Source organism: Patagioenas fasciata, chromosome 6 (genome assembly GCF_037038585.1).
Source record: "Patagioenas fasciata isolate bPatFas1 chromosome 6, bPatFas1.hap1, whole genome shotgun sequence".
In the NCBI taxonomy this organism is placed as follows: Eukaryota; Metazoa; Chordata; class Aves; order Columbiformes; family Columbidae; genus Patagioenas; species Patagioenas fasciata.
Genome location: NC_092525.1, coordinates 31076864 through 31094894, shown reverse-complemented (window position 1 = coordinate 31094894; position 18031 = coordinate 31076864). Strand labels below are relative to the sequence as shown.

Here is an 18031-nt window from a genome sequence, read left to right as displayed (position 1 = left end):
TTCCCAAATTGCAAAGTAGTTACACTATACCTCCCTCCCCACCCAGCCTGCCACTAACTCAAAAAACGTATCAGCTGACTGAATGGTAATCAATGACTATGCAGTTTGGGGGATAAAGTGTCTGCTCATATATAATCCATGAAGTTCTGTATCTAGATCAGACTTTGCTGGACAGCTATAAGAAGATACTGGGGCAGAAAAAACATAGTGTAGTTGAAGCTGCCTTTGACTTAGTAACTGGCCATTACCTTAAGGGCAAAGAAATTGTATGTAATCAGAAGCTAATTATGTTTCTTTTAAGTGATAAGCTTTGGTTCAACAACTTGAGTGATTTTTTTTTTTTTTTGAATAAAAAAAGATTGGGAAACAACAGCTAATTTTCATATTAAACAGGATATAGTCGAAAACAACTTGGAGATACGAGAAAATGTTTATAGTTGAACTGTTCTTCTATCTCACATGAGCCAGTGTGTTTACATCTGGCCCTTGATTTGAATTCAAATACAGCAGCCTTAATTTGCTTAAGTAAAACATTAAATTATTTCTGGACTTAGTACTTAATGTACTTAAACAGCATCTTGATAAGCACATTTGAGATCACTTTCTGAAATCAGTCTTGCAGAGCCCTTATGAATATCTGTGAGACCAACCACAGAGGCTGAGTGGCTGATTTCTTCTCTGCTGCCATCATAACTCTCTTGCTCGCTGGAATCACAGTTCTGTACTTGCTGCTAAAACTGTGGAGACGTAGAGGTACATAATACTTCTGAAAGTTGGATCGCGCACTTTCCACACAACTGATTTTCCTTAAAACAAGTTCCCTGTACCAGCTCCTTAGAAGTGAGATTAGCTCTTCTGATTCATTTCTTGCAAGGACTGGTTGGGAGGTTTTTTGTTTAATTCCATAATTTCCTGTGCTATGGACACCTGTCACACACCGAAACATTACTTACCTCATAAAATCTTCTGGTGCTAAGGAAACAAAACAAAGCATGGATTTCTTTTGTCCAAGAGATTATGTCGGTGTCTTTGAAACTCAGAGGTACTACTTACAGTCATTGCAGGTGAATAAAATTGGTAGCATCATGAGAATTGCTAAGTTTTAGTCAAAAGGATGAAGTAGGTATGATTGATGGTCAATGATTTTGCTAATTTTTCTGAAGAGAATTGTCTTCAACATGCATTTTGACTTCCTTCATGCACTTTAGGAATTAAATCAACTGATTTTTTTCCTTGTGTCACCGAAGAGAGGACTTGCTTTCTACAAATGAGATGATGTAATAGCAAGGTTTTGGCCCCAGGAGCAGGATCTGGGATGGGCACCATACAGCACTCAGCAGTGGGTTTAAACTCTAAGGTTTAAAATTTAGTTACTTGTTTTATTCCTTCAAATGGAAACATTTTAGAATATAGGCCTTAACACCCATTGTCTCTAGTACTTCAAACTGTGTAAAAAGTGCATAAAATTTGATTAATATTTTGTTTCTTGGCCAGTAGAAGCAAATGGAGAAGTATGTGGAGAATAGTGTAAAAAGTACTTGAGAGAATACTGAATACTCACGATAGTATTTGAAATGGAAAGTTTTAATAGATTAGCATTAAAAAGTATGCAAGACTACTATGCTGCTGAACTAGAACAGGTCATCAGATAAAAAACTGGAATGAACCAGACTTTTTTGCAATGCACTGCAATGTGTGCACATCAAAATTTTAGTTTGGAGTAAAAACGCACTTATGAACTGAATCTCCTGACCACCATCACTTCCTGCCCTTGGCTTTGTGTTGCGTAGCTGTCCCAGAGCGTGCGAGCTGGATTCTTTTGGGGTTAAACTAAGCAGGAAGATCGGCCTGAAGAACACATCAAAAACCACCTAACAGTGTGGAGTCCCTCGGACAGCATTAAAGCTGGTCTGAAGTAAACACTTGAAATCCATTTGATATGGATGCAAGTTGCACTCTGCAAATCTGCTCTTATTTATTCTGCTTCTACATCTGTAGCTTTTACTGTGGGTACTAGTCAGAGAAAGTTTTCAATTTGGGGGGGCGGGAAGGAAGTTTGAAATTGTTGAACCTTCTGCTTCTTAATCTTTGAAGGCAAAAGTATTTTTTTTTCCTGATCTGTATGTAATACAGATTGGTTGAAGTTCTAAGTTTAAATGCAAAACATGGTTTAATGTTCTCACTATTTACACCACCAGGTGAGAATATTGTGCTTAATTTTTTGAAAAGTTTTTACTGGTGGACTTTTCTTTCTGTGTTTTTTGTTCATTTGTTTTCCTTCTCTGGAGTTCAAGTTGCTTTCTGTCTGCAATGCAGATACAATTTCAAAAATCTAAAGCACAATCCCTCATTCTGTAGTGCATGTGAACTAAAGATGGATATAAATGTATTATGTAATTGTACTGTGTTTTGTTGACCATTAGGTTGTTGTAGTAACATCAAATTATACTAGCCCCTAAGTTTTCATTTTATTTATAGGTATTTTCTTCACTAAAACTAAAATAAGTAACAGAAGTTACTTAAATGGCTATTAAAATATTTAAATATTTTAGATGAAGCTATATATTTTTTTCCTTTTCTGTTCAGCTTATTACAAATTGACTTTTTATGAGTTTGTAGCCTTTGCCAGTATTGGAGTATAAAGCACTTCACAACACTGTCATTCTGTCTTGCAAAGTACTGGTGACTCAGGAGAAATGACTGAAGCATTTAGAGACTGACGTTTATGTTTGAAATCATTTAGTTATTTATTTAGGCCATATGAAATAGCTAAACATCAAGCATCTGAAAAGTGCATTAGCTCTGATGATAGGAAGCTTTTCAGTGTGCTCTGAAATTGTGCAAAGTTTAGACTTCTACGTGAAGAAGAAAAAAGCTCCAATATGCCGTCTTGTACGCTATCACCACGAGAAGCCCGCAGCTGTGAATTAAGTGCAGGCTGAGAACTGCTGGGTCTGTCAAGTGTGCAAACATAAAGCTGCAGTGAGGCTATTGCTTCCTGAGGCTGACCTGGAAAACTCTCTGCTATGCCTATCTGATTTTATTGTTGCTTTTAAAAATCCTGTCAGCAGCAGTCAGTCTGGTGAGAATGAGATGAGTTTTAACTTTGGAGCTTCTTGGGGCAGGAGTGGAGGCTTCAGAGCTGGTGGTGGCACTGCTCAGTGAGCGTCCCTGCCCTTTCTCTGTAAATAAAATATATGCGACTTTAGGCAATGAAAATGTATCATATGCAAATGTTAATTAAAAAAATAATCAGAAAACAACAGCAACAAAACACACACACTAAATCCACCAAAATGCAACTTTTACATATAACAGTTTTGGGATACTTTTATACTATTAAGGCTTACATGAACAGGGGGAAACTTCCAGTGAATAATATATCTGTTGGTGAGTTAACCATCAAAACCACTTTCTGTAGCTACTTAAAGTAGTTAAATGGAGAATGGACTGAAATTTCATTCTGCTTTTCTTCACAGGCTGAAGAACAATGGCTACCTTCAGCAACCTGACTATTGGCATTGCTCTTGCCAGTTTTACTGTATTTCAGCTCCTGTTCCATGTTTTGAGCTCTTGGGTGTCAACACGAGTAACACCTGGTTTTAACAATCTCAGTCAAAAAAGGAAGATCGAATGGAATTCAAGGTAGAGTTTTCAAAACAACCTGCAGATAATGACCTATCTGACATTGGCAACATCTGGAGCACCTGTGTGTATATATAAAACTGCAGAAAACGTTATTAGTTAAACATCTGTGAAGACTAGAGGGATGGCTCTAGGCACTTGAAAGATTGAGTGTAAAATGCTCAGGCCCCTTCTCGAGCACACAGCGTTACAAACACTTGTACACTGAATGCTTTGTTAGACAGTGATGCCCAAGTGAAAGTCAGGAAAAAAAAAAAACAGTGACTGGTGAGAGGTAATAAGCTGAAGTGGATTTATATTAAATGGTTTCTCTATGATGCTTCTAGTAAAGAGAAGAGGTACAAAATTCACTTCCACCAAACATACATGAAAATCAAAAGTATTGTAATTTATTCCATGAGCTAAATGCTTGTGTATCTCTGGTCATGCTTTTGGGTGCAAAGCAAGTTGCTCTCTGTTCTCGCGATACTACTGCACGTATATACGTTGTGATTTTCCAAGAAATTTGATAAATCTTTGGTGTAGTATTGGAGTGAGGCAGGATTAGAAAGGTTACATCTGTGTGTTGATGGGGAAGGAGACTACAAGAAGAGGAAGGAAAGCTATGACAGACACAGGGTACATATTCAGGAAGGAGTTGTGGAAACTCAGTCTAAAATCCATCCTCACTCCCTTTGTGTTTCTGCAGCTCCGCCACTGGGACGGATCCACCTGCATTGCACTTGTCTCCTCAGACAGAGCGCTGTTAGAAACTTGTTCTACCCTGAGAATCTTTCCTGGGCGCTTTCCTCTCTTTTAAGCCATAAAGGAAGTATAGGGTAGTAATTGCAAATGGGATGACCACTGAGGTTTTATTTGCAATATACTACTTCAAAAGGGTATAATGTAGTACACGAGCTTCTCTGGTTGAGATTAATTTATACAGTATAACTGCATGCTTGAGTAGCCTATTACAACTTTAAAATATTTTTCAGATGTTTCTTGAACTTGAAGCTCAAAAATGTGTACTGTATGGCTGTCATGGCATTCAAAATGCATTAGTCGTATCACTGTTCCTCCTCAGTGCCGTTTAAAGGCAATATCGGGTGGATGCTTTTAAAGTTGTTTCCATTGTTCTAGGCAGCATTAGCAACTCAAATAGTCTTGCCATTCGGTTTGGCAAACGTCCACATACAGTGTTCTTAAAGGCACCATCTTAATTTCAGTGCCACCTTTAAATAATTACCTATCTGCTGGAACAACTTTGTAGGATGCCAGTTCATGATATCAGTGCATCTTAGGTTTACCTCTGTGTTACAATCGATAATAGAGGCAGTCAGGGAAAGTAGACCAAACTGTTACCATGCTGGAGCTGAACTTTTGTCTTTAAGCCACATCAAGTGACCCTTGGATTGCATAACAGGCTTTCTGAGAACTTATCCCATGCCTGCTAAGTTGTAGTACTTTGCATAATAACACATGAATTGTTTCACACATTGGATGTGTGCTGAAAATATGCTGCTCTGTAATCTCTTGGCTACTTTCTAGTAAGTTGTTTAACTCTCGATACAGCTCCACAGGCTCTGTCCTTTTTACTTCTTTCCACGTGTTTCCTTGGGGTTGATAGCAGGATGTAGATGTTGGCTCACAGGTGAGTCATGGTCCAGTGCTACATCCAACTCTGGAGTTATAAGGCGTGAAACACAAAGCGTGTTCATCAGCAGCTTGTTGATGTTATACCTGAGGAGGGCATGAAGTGTCGGACAGGCTAACCGTGCTTGCGTTTCTACAAAGGATTGACTCCGCTAATCAAACACAGTGTTTTGTCAAACTGCCTCATCACTCTAATGTTTCACCAGAATGTAGAGACACCCCAATATATTATATATTCAGAGAATGTAGATTGACGTATATGTACTCTGCAGGCAACTGTGCAGGTAGAAAAAGTTACTATCTCCCAGTAAAATGTGTTGTGTTAACTTAAATGATTTAAAAGTAGATGGTTGTTATTTTGCCCTATATTGAATAGTGTTGGGAGTGCTCACACAAATGGTTCTGTTGGCAGTCCTGAAGGAAACTGGCACAGAGGATGGTTGTGCATTTTTATCAGCTCAGCTGGGTCTGGAATTGGGCATCTGCCTGAAATGAGCTGCAGCATTGAAAAATATATTGTTACAGTTTGGAGAGTTTTGTAACCAGGCATTTGAGCTGCAGCTCTGGACTACGTTTTTCATACTGTCAATTTGTTAATTCTGACCTTCCAAGAATTAGGAGGCAATAAACTAATTGCTTCTGGAATCTTAAGTACGCAGACTCAAATTGAGTTAAAAACTATACTTCGACGCAGATGTAGTTTAACTCTAATTTGTTGTGCATAAATTCCTGTCACCTCTTTTATAATATGTTTGTACTGCTGTTAAGCAGTTGTGAAAATATATATGTATTCAATAATAAAGGGACAAGTATGCAATTTAGTGCAACTTTTCTTTGCAGTTTAATGAGGAGTTAAAAGATGCAAGCTTTGACAGTAATTTCAAGGATGTGTGCAGAGCCTCATAGCTTGACCTAGATTCCCTGTTAAAATGAAGTGCTGCACTATTTCCCTTCTTCTGTCCTCTCTCCTATGGAGAAACTTCAAAGTCCAGAGTTAGGGAGGAGGAAATCTGCTTTTTTTGTTTTTCCTTTTTTCTCTCTTTTTTTTTTTCCTTTTCCTCTTTCCCCCTTCAAGTGCTGTGCTCGTGTACAGCTTGTATTCTAAGGACTAAGGTCTGGATAAACAGCTACTCCTGGGACAAACTGCAACTGTAAACTAATGAGCTGTATTTTAGGACAAATTTTACTTCTTTGTGTTATCCTCTCCTAAAGTTTGAAAATCCCAGGTATTTTTCAACATTAGTATTATATACCAGACTTTGTTTAAAAAGGAAAGCAAAGTTCCTAGCTCTCTTTTAATTCTGTGTTGCCAGAGTAGATATTTTAATTAAGCTATTAATTATAATTAATTAATCATTAATTAAAATTCTGATAACTAAATTTTATTCTTTTGTTTAAAAACAAGGCAAAAAAACCCACCAACCTGTGCTATAATGGTTAGTAAATGTTCTCATCAGTCTTCCTACATTTGACTTTTCATATTATGTTAATCTCCATTCCTTTTTTTTTTGAACACTATTGAAAAAACTGCTGGAAATATCATGGTGACACTCTTTAAACAAATTGTAAATGAAAAGTTAGAGAATCTTCTAATTCCAATAGACAATAATAAAAACTCTGGCAAGAGGCTGGGGATTATAACCTACGCTTTCTTTGCAGTGGCTTCCACAGGAAATAAGGTGTTTTGTTAAAATCTTGCATGGTAGAGTTTAGACTCCTGAGAGTGACTAATGCACATTTAAAATATTAATACTTTCCAAATACATGCATTCAACACGTATAAAGACAAGACTAATAACAAACAGCATCCGTACATTTGTGTGCATATCATTAATGCTGTGAGTGCAAAGGTGTTTCCAATCACACAGCATCTAAGTTAGAGTTCTCATCTTTCAAACCTGTATCCCTGATTCATTAGAGCTATTTTGGCACCTAGTATTTTTTCTTCCTAGTCCCACTTGGGAAGTGGAAAAGCAGAGAGTAGCTATACAGAATGAGATGCAGATTATAGTGGTGTTAAACCCATGGCTAGAGGAACAAGGTTACATGTTTTGGACCTGTGCCCATTGCATTGTTCTACCTTCCAAGAATACATGTGGACTCAAAAGGGCAGGACTGACCCTGACTGTGCTGGCAGAAACCCTGCGGGGCCTCTGTCAATAGGTAATTCTCTTTAAGGGCTTGTTAGCATTCAGAGTTTATCTACAGTGTGCATGCAGCCTGTATGCTTGAGACTGGTGTCTTGGGCAAAAAAAGTGTAGGGTACCCAAGTATGGGCAAGGCAACTCTGATTGCTGTGACTTTATACAGGACAAGAGGAGCATAAAGTAAAGCAAAGCTGCAAGCTGGTAGTTCATATGAACCTGTGGCTTTTATACCTCAGATACTTGGCTACAACCTTTTGTTATGAAAATTTTCTCTTTGAAAACCAGAATCTACATGAAATGTGCTAGAAATTCTTTCTGAAAAAGTCATTGATAGGATTCTTCATTTAATACCCCTCTTTTCAAAACCTGAACTTGGCAGATATATTGTGGGTCATCTATTAATTTGGTGCCTGAAAGAACGGAGAAACCTCTTGCTGCAGGACTCCTGGGCCAATCTGAATATGAAATGTATACAGATTTTCCAGCAAATGGGACAATACAGTAAATATTTGTTAGAGAACTGGATGTCATGTTGTCTTTGAGGATTCGTTAGTATATAGGACAACTGGGGGAAAACATAGATCTCAATTACTTTAAGACCCTATTTAACATCCCCACCACCCTGCCCCAAATCTAATAAACAGATTCCTTCTTTTTGACTGTTTTTTCCCATCTGTCATTGTATAAGTGGTTGGATGTAGCATAAAGAAGAGATTATTGTCTTCCACAGAGGTATCTGGGTGCAGTTGAAAATGGCTTTGGAAACATCCTGCCTTAAGCACAGTATATGAAGTTGTGAATGGCATTACCTCCTTGTGACTGTGATCTCTTTTTCAGGACAGTGTCCACATTCCATGCCTTGGTGGTTGGTGGATTTTGCCTGTATATTTTGTTGTATGATGATGCTGTTAATGCTGACCACCTCTGGTAAGGCATGTTACGTATATTTTATATTTACACAATAAAACCACATAATTGAGAAGGAAGAAAAATAATCATGCAGTGTATTAGTTACTGGAATAATTTCCCTTAAAATATGCAGTTGTGATATGTTCATTTTAATGTATGTACTATTTGATAATTCCAAATTATTTTGTCAGTATTAATGTCATAGTACATTGTGTCTCTGTGAAGTGGAATAGATAAAATATAAGCAATTGATTTGAAATAGCATATTAATTTACTAAGGCATAGAACCAAGAATGTAACTGAAAGTCTGTGTGACTGAAACTATGCTCTTTACTGTAATAATTTTAATGTGAAATTGAAATGCTGTTACAGGTCTGGAAAGTATGTGTGTGAGAAAAAGCTGGAAAAACCTATTATGTGTATAAAATATAGATGTCTAAATTGATAAATTAAGATGTTTATATTTCTACCTCCCGTAAAGGTTCTATCAATCTTTGTTTTAAAAAAAGTATGAAAATCTCAAGTACTGTCTTCCATGTAATAAATGGACTTCTAATATTTTCTCTAGCTAACAAAATATTCTGTATTAGTCTTGTGTTTTCTTTATTTCTAGTTACATTGTTTCACACTTTTTTGAGGGAGCAGGAACAAGATGGCTTTGTTTCAGTTGAATTAATTACAGATCGCTACTGGTGTTTTGAATTGTCACTCATCATCCTCTGGAACCCTTTCCCTGTAGAAAGAAGCGCACATATTTTTCCTGAAGACTAAATATTTTAAGTTTCATTTCGTGTTTCTGTCATAGACTGTTTTTAGCCTTGTCAAAGGACCACACTGAGTCAGATTAAACTCACATAAATTTAACATCTGATGCTTGTTCTGCTCTTTTGATATCGTAAATTAATGACAGTGATGTGTGAACTAGACTGGATTGGGTGCTTGAAGTGCTCTGCCACTGACTTATGTGGCTTTAATGAATGTGACACTAATTCATAACACAAATTTAGGTATCAATGGCCTCTTCTGTATATAGTGATATATGATTAAATAGTTGGCTGTTTTGGATTTTTTTTCATTGCATTCTGGTATCTTTAAAGAGTCCAAGTATCTTAAATGAATAGCTTATGAGATCTGTTAACCATGTTGAAAAGCAGCATGTTGTTACAACTCTCAGTGTGTGTTGTGGTAAGCTGTATCAGATAGAAGCTTTTATCCTGCTTTGAATAGACCTTGTTCTAAACAGTACAAAAGAAGTCTTGAATGGCAGGAATAAAAACCTCTTGGTGATAAGTAAATTGTGTTTTCACATTTACCAAATTTTCCTGGTATAATTCCAGAAAAAAAAAAATAAATTAAGCAGAAGTCAAATGACTTTTTGTTCTTAAGTTTGAGAAAAGTTATTTTAGATATTTCTGAATACTATATTGAAAACTTAATCTAGCTTATGGAGCCTTAGCATCCTAGATGATGTAAAAACATTGAATCTTAAAAGAATTCCCCCTTTGGGGGAATTTTTTTCTGCATTTTCTATTCTTGCTTCTAAATAGTTTCTTCTTTTTAGATATCTTCCCAATGATTGCTGTCAGTGGTTTTACATTTGGTTCTACATTTGGTAGAGCAAAGAAAACTTTATATTTAAAAATCAACTGGGAGTATATCTAATCTGTGTGCTTTAAATCAAATCTTCAGGTTCTTTTGATGGCGGTATTGCTGTAAATTGTTTCTTGGTCAAAATTATCTTAATGGTTTTTCAGGAATTTGTCAATTAGACGTGCACAGAACACTCTAGATGTGGAAATCAGTGTTTTTAGTTACTAAACCAGTAATTTTAAAATGTGTGAAGTATCATTTCACGCATCTAAAACAGTTTCAATGATTAGAATTCATGTTCATGCAAGTGACTAAGTGCAAAGGAAAACCAAACATAATATTGCCTATGGCTTTACAAGTACTTGTATGCAGCCTGCAAGTAAAATACAACCAGTGAAGCCAGGATTGTTGGGTAGTTTCCTTAGAATTTGCAGCTGTACATTTTCTTCTAAGGCTGACCTTTTACATTACAATGTTCAGGCTAGCATTAGTCTGTGCATTCCCCCACTGTCATATTGGTTTGCAGTACACAGTAACTAAAGCCTTAGCTGACCATGTAGAGCTTTAACCATTTTTTCCAGACTTTTTTGTGACTGTACATTAAATCTTAAGTTGCTTATTATTTTTACATTGCTTCGTAGCTGTATCCACATAGTCTTGGTTTTAGTTGAATAAGGCTGAATAGTTAAAAAATGCCAGATGGACTGTTGCAAGGCCTGGAAATCTCATGTCCTTTTGAAATGCAGGCATCAGCTATGGGACTTGGTCACTGATGAGGGATGCAGGAGCCGTTCTGCAGGAGCCTTGTATGAAAGATACAAGAAACATTCATGAATCTAGTTTCAGTAGTTTGTAAGTGAATGTAAAGAAGATGTAAACAGTTGAATTAAGTTGTAACTTTGCAGAAGAGCAGAGTTTTTCATATGACTGTCCACAGTCATTACACTTTTTGAAGTCTGACATTTGATTAGCATTTTGTGTGACTCTGTATCTGCAAAGAAGTTTGATGAAAGTCAGTCATGTCAACTTTTGTTTGTTATATCTGCCTGTGCATGCTCATGTGTAATTCATTCGCCACACACATCTCCTTAGCAATCAGAACCAAAGGAACCGATTTTGTATACTCAGTCCTTTGCATCTTCTCTGGAGAAGAATGTGAAGGTTCTCGAGTGCAGGCTCAATCTTGGTGATCATGTGCTGGAGTATGTTGGAAACACTTACAGGTGTGGTTATGATGTTGCTGCAGCTGGGAGCTCAAAGGAAAGGGCTGCTCAAGTGGTGAGAACACATCTGTCTGTGTGCTGTGTCTACCTGTGACTTTCAGAAGAACTACACCTAAAGAAGCACTCAGCCCACAACATACATAGCTGAGGAAGCCAGGTTTTGAAGCCATGGAAAAGTTTTGCTGCTTCAAGTTGTAGTAAAGAGAGCCCTTGTTGCTGATCTTAAGAGATGGAGTGAGCTCTAGGCTCTCCTAGTGATGTTTTTCCTCACCTAATGGCAGAATTCTGTTTTTGTGAGTCCTTCTATTTTCCTGTAAGCTACCCTCTCACTCAGGGAAGCAGTTAGGTTTAGATGCTAAGAAAGCCTTAAAAATTAGTGAACAGATTGTAATAATACAGGAAATCTTTTCTGCTGTTTTGTTCAAATAGGATTAAAAAAGAACAGCTAAGTAATAGCATTTTACTGCTTTCTAGCTCAGTTAGACTTTGTATTGGAGGTGGCTGTAAGCACAGTTGCATTCCTTTTTTCTCAAGAGGTTTACAACAAAGATTACTTTCACAGCTCGTCTTGAGCCATCCACATTTTATAAATCTGTAGACCTATTGCTTGCAGCTCAGTTCATACTTACACAAAACATACCTACATTAGATGCACAACTTAGTTTAAAAAAAAAAAAAAAGTAATGATCTTTATGCTGAGGAAAAGAGATTTCCTTACCAAACTTTTCGAAGTAGAAATGCACAGAGGACAGTGGAGGAAAGAACTTGCTGTAATGTGGATGCTTCCCTTTTTTGTGCTGTATTCACAAGTTTGAGTTTGTTGAACATGCTAGAGGAGCTGAAGTGGTGTCTGCTACTAAGAGCTTTGCCTGCTGAACATTTGACACCGAAAGGGAAGGGACAGAAGGCATGAAACAACTCTGAAAGCATTTCTCCTCAAACGCTCCTTGGCTTCAAAGAACAGGCAAATAATTTCTTTGTCTCCTTCTACTCCATTTATCCCCAGAAGCATCCATCCTCTTACGAACAGGAAAAACTCTTCTGTTTCCAGAGGAGGCAGCTCAGGGTACTTAGTGGGTTTCAGTTCTAGTCTCTAGCAAAGCTCTTGGAGCAGCCTCGACCCCAAGGCAGGGGCTGATCCCGATCAGGGTAGTTAGTAATGTCCTATATATGGTTAGACAAAGAATCAGGATCTTAAGCAATCTCGTAACGCCTTACTCATAGGCCAAGAATAAGGTGACCATATGGACATTATGTGTTTGATAACTGTATGTCCTTTGCAAATTACCTTGTTATAAAGGCTATAACTGTGTCTTTTTGGTGTGTTTACAGGGGTGACCCTTCAATTGTGAAACTGAATATTGCTATTACCACAGGCTACCTCATTTCTGGTAATTATGCAACGTGTATATAACACAACCTGTATATTTACATCGAGTTGCTATGCCTATGTATTTATACAATGCTTGGAGATGTGATATGTACATACAATACAGTTTCTACTGTGGCTTTTAAAATTGCTAATGGAGTTGTGGGTTGTGGTGAAATCAGAGGATCTTGCCAGTGGATATGAAAGATGGAATGATACCTCCCCAAGCACTGGGGAAATGCCTCTCTGTGGCTTTGTGATGGTTTGATACACAACCACCAACTCCAGCTCAGTTTCTCCTTCAGCTGGTTGAGAAGGTGCTAAAGCAGTACCATTCGCTCCCTTCAGGGTGTCTATAACCCATAGCTCTTTTATATGTTTCTTCTTGTGACCTAAGAATCTTGGCAGAGGAATTTTAGTAAACCTCAATACAAACTGAGGGAAATGACGACTTAGGATCCTGCCCATCCACCTTTTAGTGTCACTTTAAGACAAAAATTAGTGATGTATAAAACATGGAAATTTTTAAGTGTTTTCTTGGTATGGCATTTACCACTGCATATGTTTTTTGTTCTTAATTATTTATTAACTGAAGTTGGCATGGGAAACTTGCTATTATAGAAAAATGTTTTTGGAGCTTTTTTTTATGGTGTGTGGGGATAATACTGATTTATCAAAGCAAAAACTTGTTGTGACTTGGACTATTTTCAGGGAAAACTTCTCATGTTAGGATGATCAGAGACTGGGCTGTGGACCTGACTGTCTCTCAAAGTAGATTTCTCACCCCAGTGGAACTGACAATCTGGTGATGAGCACACTCAGTTAAACTGTGGGTTAGTTTAAGTATCTGTTTTTTTCCATAAGAACTTCAGCACCCATGTTGAAATGCATTAGTATCTTTTTTTGGATAATTATGCATTAGACTTTCATTATGAATTAATGAATGCCGTTGAACAGGGACGTGAACCTGGGCACTTGTTCTCTCTCATATCCTTATATAGTTAATGTTTAATTAATAGGAAGTGGAGTGGCTCTGTCAGGTGAGATAAGAGTCCTGCCTGAGGACAGCTAATGTAAAAGAGATCAAGGCACTGGAGACACAAAAGGCACAGGGGTACAAATCTTTGATTTGTAACTTTGTAACTGCTGGAATTAATATTCCAGTCCAAAGCACTCATTTGGAGAAAGTAGGGGCAGAAGTTGATTGTTCCAGTACAGAAAAGTATGTCTTCTGAAATCTCAGACCATCACAGGAGAAGAAGGAACTTTTCTGTCAGAGCTTTCCTTATAACTTTATCTCAGGTCCACTATGTTGTTTTGTAGTAATTGGAAAATTTTGATTAAATGAAGCAAACATGCTTCTCATTCCAAGTGCTGCTTGCAAAATATTTTTGGTAAATGGTTCCCTGTTTGCTAATATAACTACTTTTTGATTCAAAAGTTCCCCAGAATAGCAGAATAGATCCCTTCATTTATTGCATGTATTTGTATATTGGCTATGCCCACTGTAGCCCCTCCTCCTTTTTTTTGGTCACTTGTTTGAAATGTTTGGGTTCATAAACATGAAGTCTTGCTATGAGATTCAGAATCCACTTTTTCCTTCCAAAATATTTCAGCTAAAGGTATTGTCTCTGTACTTTCATTGATGTGGAAAGTGATAATTCACGGCAACTGTTGGAAGAATACAGTTGCTTGACGCTTCGACTAAAGTAAAGTCTTTAGCATAAAGATGCTCTCTTCAGAGGTAATTAATTCAGAGTGTTTCTACTGATGCCAAATATTGGCATTTATACCTCTAAAACTTAGAGAAACACTATTCTGAGGTCAATGGTAGTATAATAAATTGTTCTTTATCGTTATTTCTTTTCTCTCGTAGATTTGTTGCTTATTATTTACTACTGGAAGGCAATTGGTGACAAATTTTTTGTAATACATCACTTGGCAGCTCTGTATGCTTACTATTTTGTACTGGTGAGTGCTGTATTTTTCAGTAACATAAGAAGTAGATGGTATTAAAGACAATGCTTTTATAGATCTTACTTGCTTAATGCTTAAAAAAATTCTTCATTCGTTGGTGTATTAGCTTTGTGAAAGACATAATCGTCATTACTTTCTCAGTAGTTTTATCAGCCATTTGTGGTAAGTGCACACTTTTTCAATGTTACAGTCCTTCAACAAAGATGTGTAACTTATTTAACTGCTGGAATTAAAACCCTTCTCAGCCTTTGCTGTAGAGAGGCTTTGACAGAGAGGCTTTTCACGTGGTTATAGAAAAGTGTTTCAAATAAAACCACATCTGAATTTAGTTGGAAAATTGGAAGGAAATGGTTTCAAGTGGTTATATTCTGCTTGTGATCCGATTTGCAAGGCCTGTGATCCTTGATTTTGGTCAATGTACTACAGTCAGCTGGGTATATGTTGTTTTTTTCCCGGGGTGTGTTTCTTTCTTTTTCCTTTTCGTGTTGGATTTTGCTTTTGTTTTTTAATCTGTTGCGGCACAAACTGATCCTCTGAGACTTCTTGTTTAGGGTTACTTTGGTGGGGAAACAATGGATGATTAACTGTAAATATCTATAAATGTCTGTGGCATACATACATTGAAGGGAAAGGGAGAAGAGAAGGATACTGTTCTAGAATAAAGAATTAGTTGCTCACTGCTGCTGCTGGAATTTCTCAAAGATGCCCATGTGACTTGGTAGAAATCCCACTGACCTCCAGAATAATGCTCCTGAATTTCTTCTAAAAACCTCATTCAGTAAATAAAGAAATATTTTAAAATACAATTTACTTCATTTACCACACTTCTTTCCCTGCCTACTGTGTGAATCCCAGGCTTATGATGTTAAAAGTGTTGAGATGCCAGATTACTGTCAGATTTCTTGCATAATGGTTTAAAGGGAATGGAGTACACTGACAAATACTCTGTTTCAGGTTGAAGATAATCAGATCTACTAATATTATCACAGATTAAAGTGAATTAGAGTTGAATATTAGAGGAGTGAAAATAGTGCTACCAAGGCTAATTCCTGATGCAGAAATTTCATTAGTTGTTTCTGGAGTAAATGGAAAGAGTAGTGTTAGTGTAAACTTCTTTTAAATCCGTTATTATTTGGATGTGGCTCTGCCTGTGGATGTCTCTGTGTTACTCTCATTCTCTTATCTTCAGAGAAAGCTACTCATAAGTATCTCATTTCAAAACTTCCTCTTGGAGATAGGAGAGGATTTAGTTAAGGACACAGATTTTCCATTTGGCATAGCGTGAACTGACATGAAATGCCTGAAGTTTTGGGTGTTGGCGCATGTGGTGGGTCACAGAGGCACCATGACACATACTCCATAGGTTGTTCAGGACACCCACTGACAGTATTTAAAAAAAAAAATCTTCTGTGCTTTGTCACTGGGAGGAAAGCGCTTGGTTACAACATGTGCGGATGTCACTGTATGCGCAGGTATCAGACACGAGTGCGGAGGTGACGTGCTGCTCCTGCACTGTCCTGGGGGGACAGGAGGAAGGGCTTGATGTGCCCTTTCTGCTGCCAAATAAGAGCTGTGAATTCGTCTTCACTTTGGCAAATCATGTTCCTAAAACAATGCAGGGACATTTTTCTTTAGCTTACAGTGTTTCTTTTTGGGCTTGTTTAAACATTGAGAAATCCAAAATATTTACAGTTTTCTTAGACAGTAATAGTGTAATTGTAATTATAACTTATGACTACTTGTGCCAGTCTTCTCTAGCTAGCTTTCCATTGCAAATTAACTGTAAGTCTTTCAAAAATTTACTTAAAGTAAGAACTTACTGACTCAAGATACCTGAAGGACAATTGCAGCTTTTGTAGTAAACCTCATTTTAAAATTTTAAGGATGTTGGCCACAGCTGGCAAACTCTTGTCAGTTTTAATAAAGAAGTTGAGACATTGTATCATTCTATGTATATTTGAAGACTTTAATCAAGTTTTTATGTCTACATTGTTGATTTTGTGTGTGTCTGTTTTGTTTCGCTAACCAGAGCAAAGGTCTGTTGGCTTATTTTGGAAACTTCCGTCTGCTTGCAGAGTTCTCCACTCCTTTTGTCAATCAGCGGTAAGTAGTTAGGGAATTTTTTGATAACTCTTTTAAATTTTAATCTCTATTATTATTATTTCTGTTACTTCAGAAGTTGTTTTTGTTGTTGAATGCCTACTGGTAGGGGAAGGCAGTCGGTGCCGTGTCCCCGTGCCCTGGGGAGGGCGGCCTCTGTCCCTCCTCCTCTGCCACCATGGCCCAGCTGGAGACAGGGATGTGCCTCAGGAACAGTTCACCTGGAGAGAGGGGCTGTGGTGCAGGGCAGTGCTGCACTCCTCTCCTCTTCCTACACGGTTTTGCAATGGATCGGATCTTTCACTGTATCAGATGCGTATTCCTCACCCGTACTTTTTGGGGTGTATTTCTGCTTTACTGATCCTACGTGTGTGGCATCTGTTTTCTTTTCCAAGTGTCTGGTAGAGGAAGGATAAAATTTGTGAGGCAAATAGGGACTGTAATCCTGTGAACAGGGTATCTTGACTATTACCGATTCCTGCATTGTGACTGCAAACTCTAAAATATTTTATGAGACTGTAGCATTCCTCAGATCTCCAAGAATAAAAAAAGATTGTGCTGAGATCTCTTCTGAACATTAACTTGGTAAATTCAACTTACAGGAGGGCAAGGTGGGATAATGGAACTCTCCAGAGGTTGCTTTCAGTTGCCCAGGTAGAGCTGAGTAGAAGTTCATAGTCTAATATAGTTGGTGCTCCACGTGCCCAGAGAAACTGAGGAGCAATTTAACACTTCTTTAAATTTATTTTAGTAATACAGGGAAGAGGAGAGGAAAAAAAAAAGAAAAAAAGGTTGTATTATATTCTAGGTTTCTGTGTTGAAATTCATGTCCTAGTGAATGGCTGTTCTCCCAGCTGACTTCTGCCAAAACAGGATTTCACCCTATGTTTGGGAGGTACCTGTACTGATGCTTACCTTGCAGACTGTGGCATTGGGAAGTGTTGTGATACATCTGGCTATTAAAAGTAATATAAGTTATACTTTTAAAATGCCTATGGGGAGATCATGTGTCTTTGAATACCGAAATTTACTGCTTTCTCAGAAAAACGGAAATCACTGTAGGAGATAATAAAGGCCCTTGCACTATGGGATGTCATCTCATTAGTCCATGAATGTTTTGTTTTCATTAAATTTGAAGAGAACCAGACCCTTAAGACAGTAAGTAGTGGATAATGATAGTGACTTATGTTATGTTTCTTGTTTACATTCTTAGGATTACCAAAATGGCTATTATTATTAAAATATAAAATGTTATTCTAATCTTAGAACTGTAGTAGTTTCTTTGTATTTCCTGTCTGCGTCGTTAGGGATGTCTAATTGGAGGTTGTCTCCATGCTGAGCATTTTGTTAGTATCAGAATTTATGTAATTAATTGTGAATGGTGGTAGGTAAAATTGTAATTATTGACTTTTTTTTTGAGTTTGCTGGGAGAGAGGAGG

The 18031-nt window shown here is 37.4% G+C and overlaps 1 protein-coding gene across 8 annotated transcripts in view; it reads left to right on the top strand.

Moving 5' to 3' along the window:
* The window catches only part of TLCD4 (TLC domain containing 4), a 42611-nt gene that overhangs the window by 16773 nt on the left and 7807 nt on the right, over nucleotides 1-18031 (top strand). For all 8 annotated transcript variants that reach the window (XM_071810403.1, XM_065842059.2, XM_071810401.1 and 5 more), the window contains 5 exons: nucleotides 3480-3645; nucleotides 8262-8351; nucleotides 12479-12537; nucleotides 14392-14486; nucleotides 16522-16595. In XM_071810403.1, the coding sequence (XP_071666504.1) occupies nucleotides 3491-3645; nucleotides 8262-8351; nucleotides 12479-12537; nucleotides 14392-14486; nucleotides 16522-16595 (473 nt within the window). In that variant the 5' untranslated portion in view covers nucleotides 3480-3490. The remainder of the gene's footprint in view (nucleotides 1-3479; nucleotides 3646-8261; nucleotides 8352-12478; nucleotides 12538-14391; nucleotides 14487-16521; nucleotides 16596-18031) is intronic.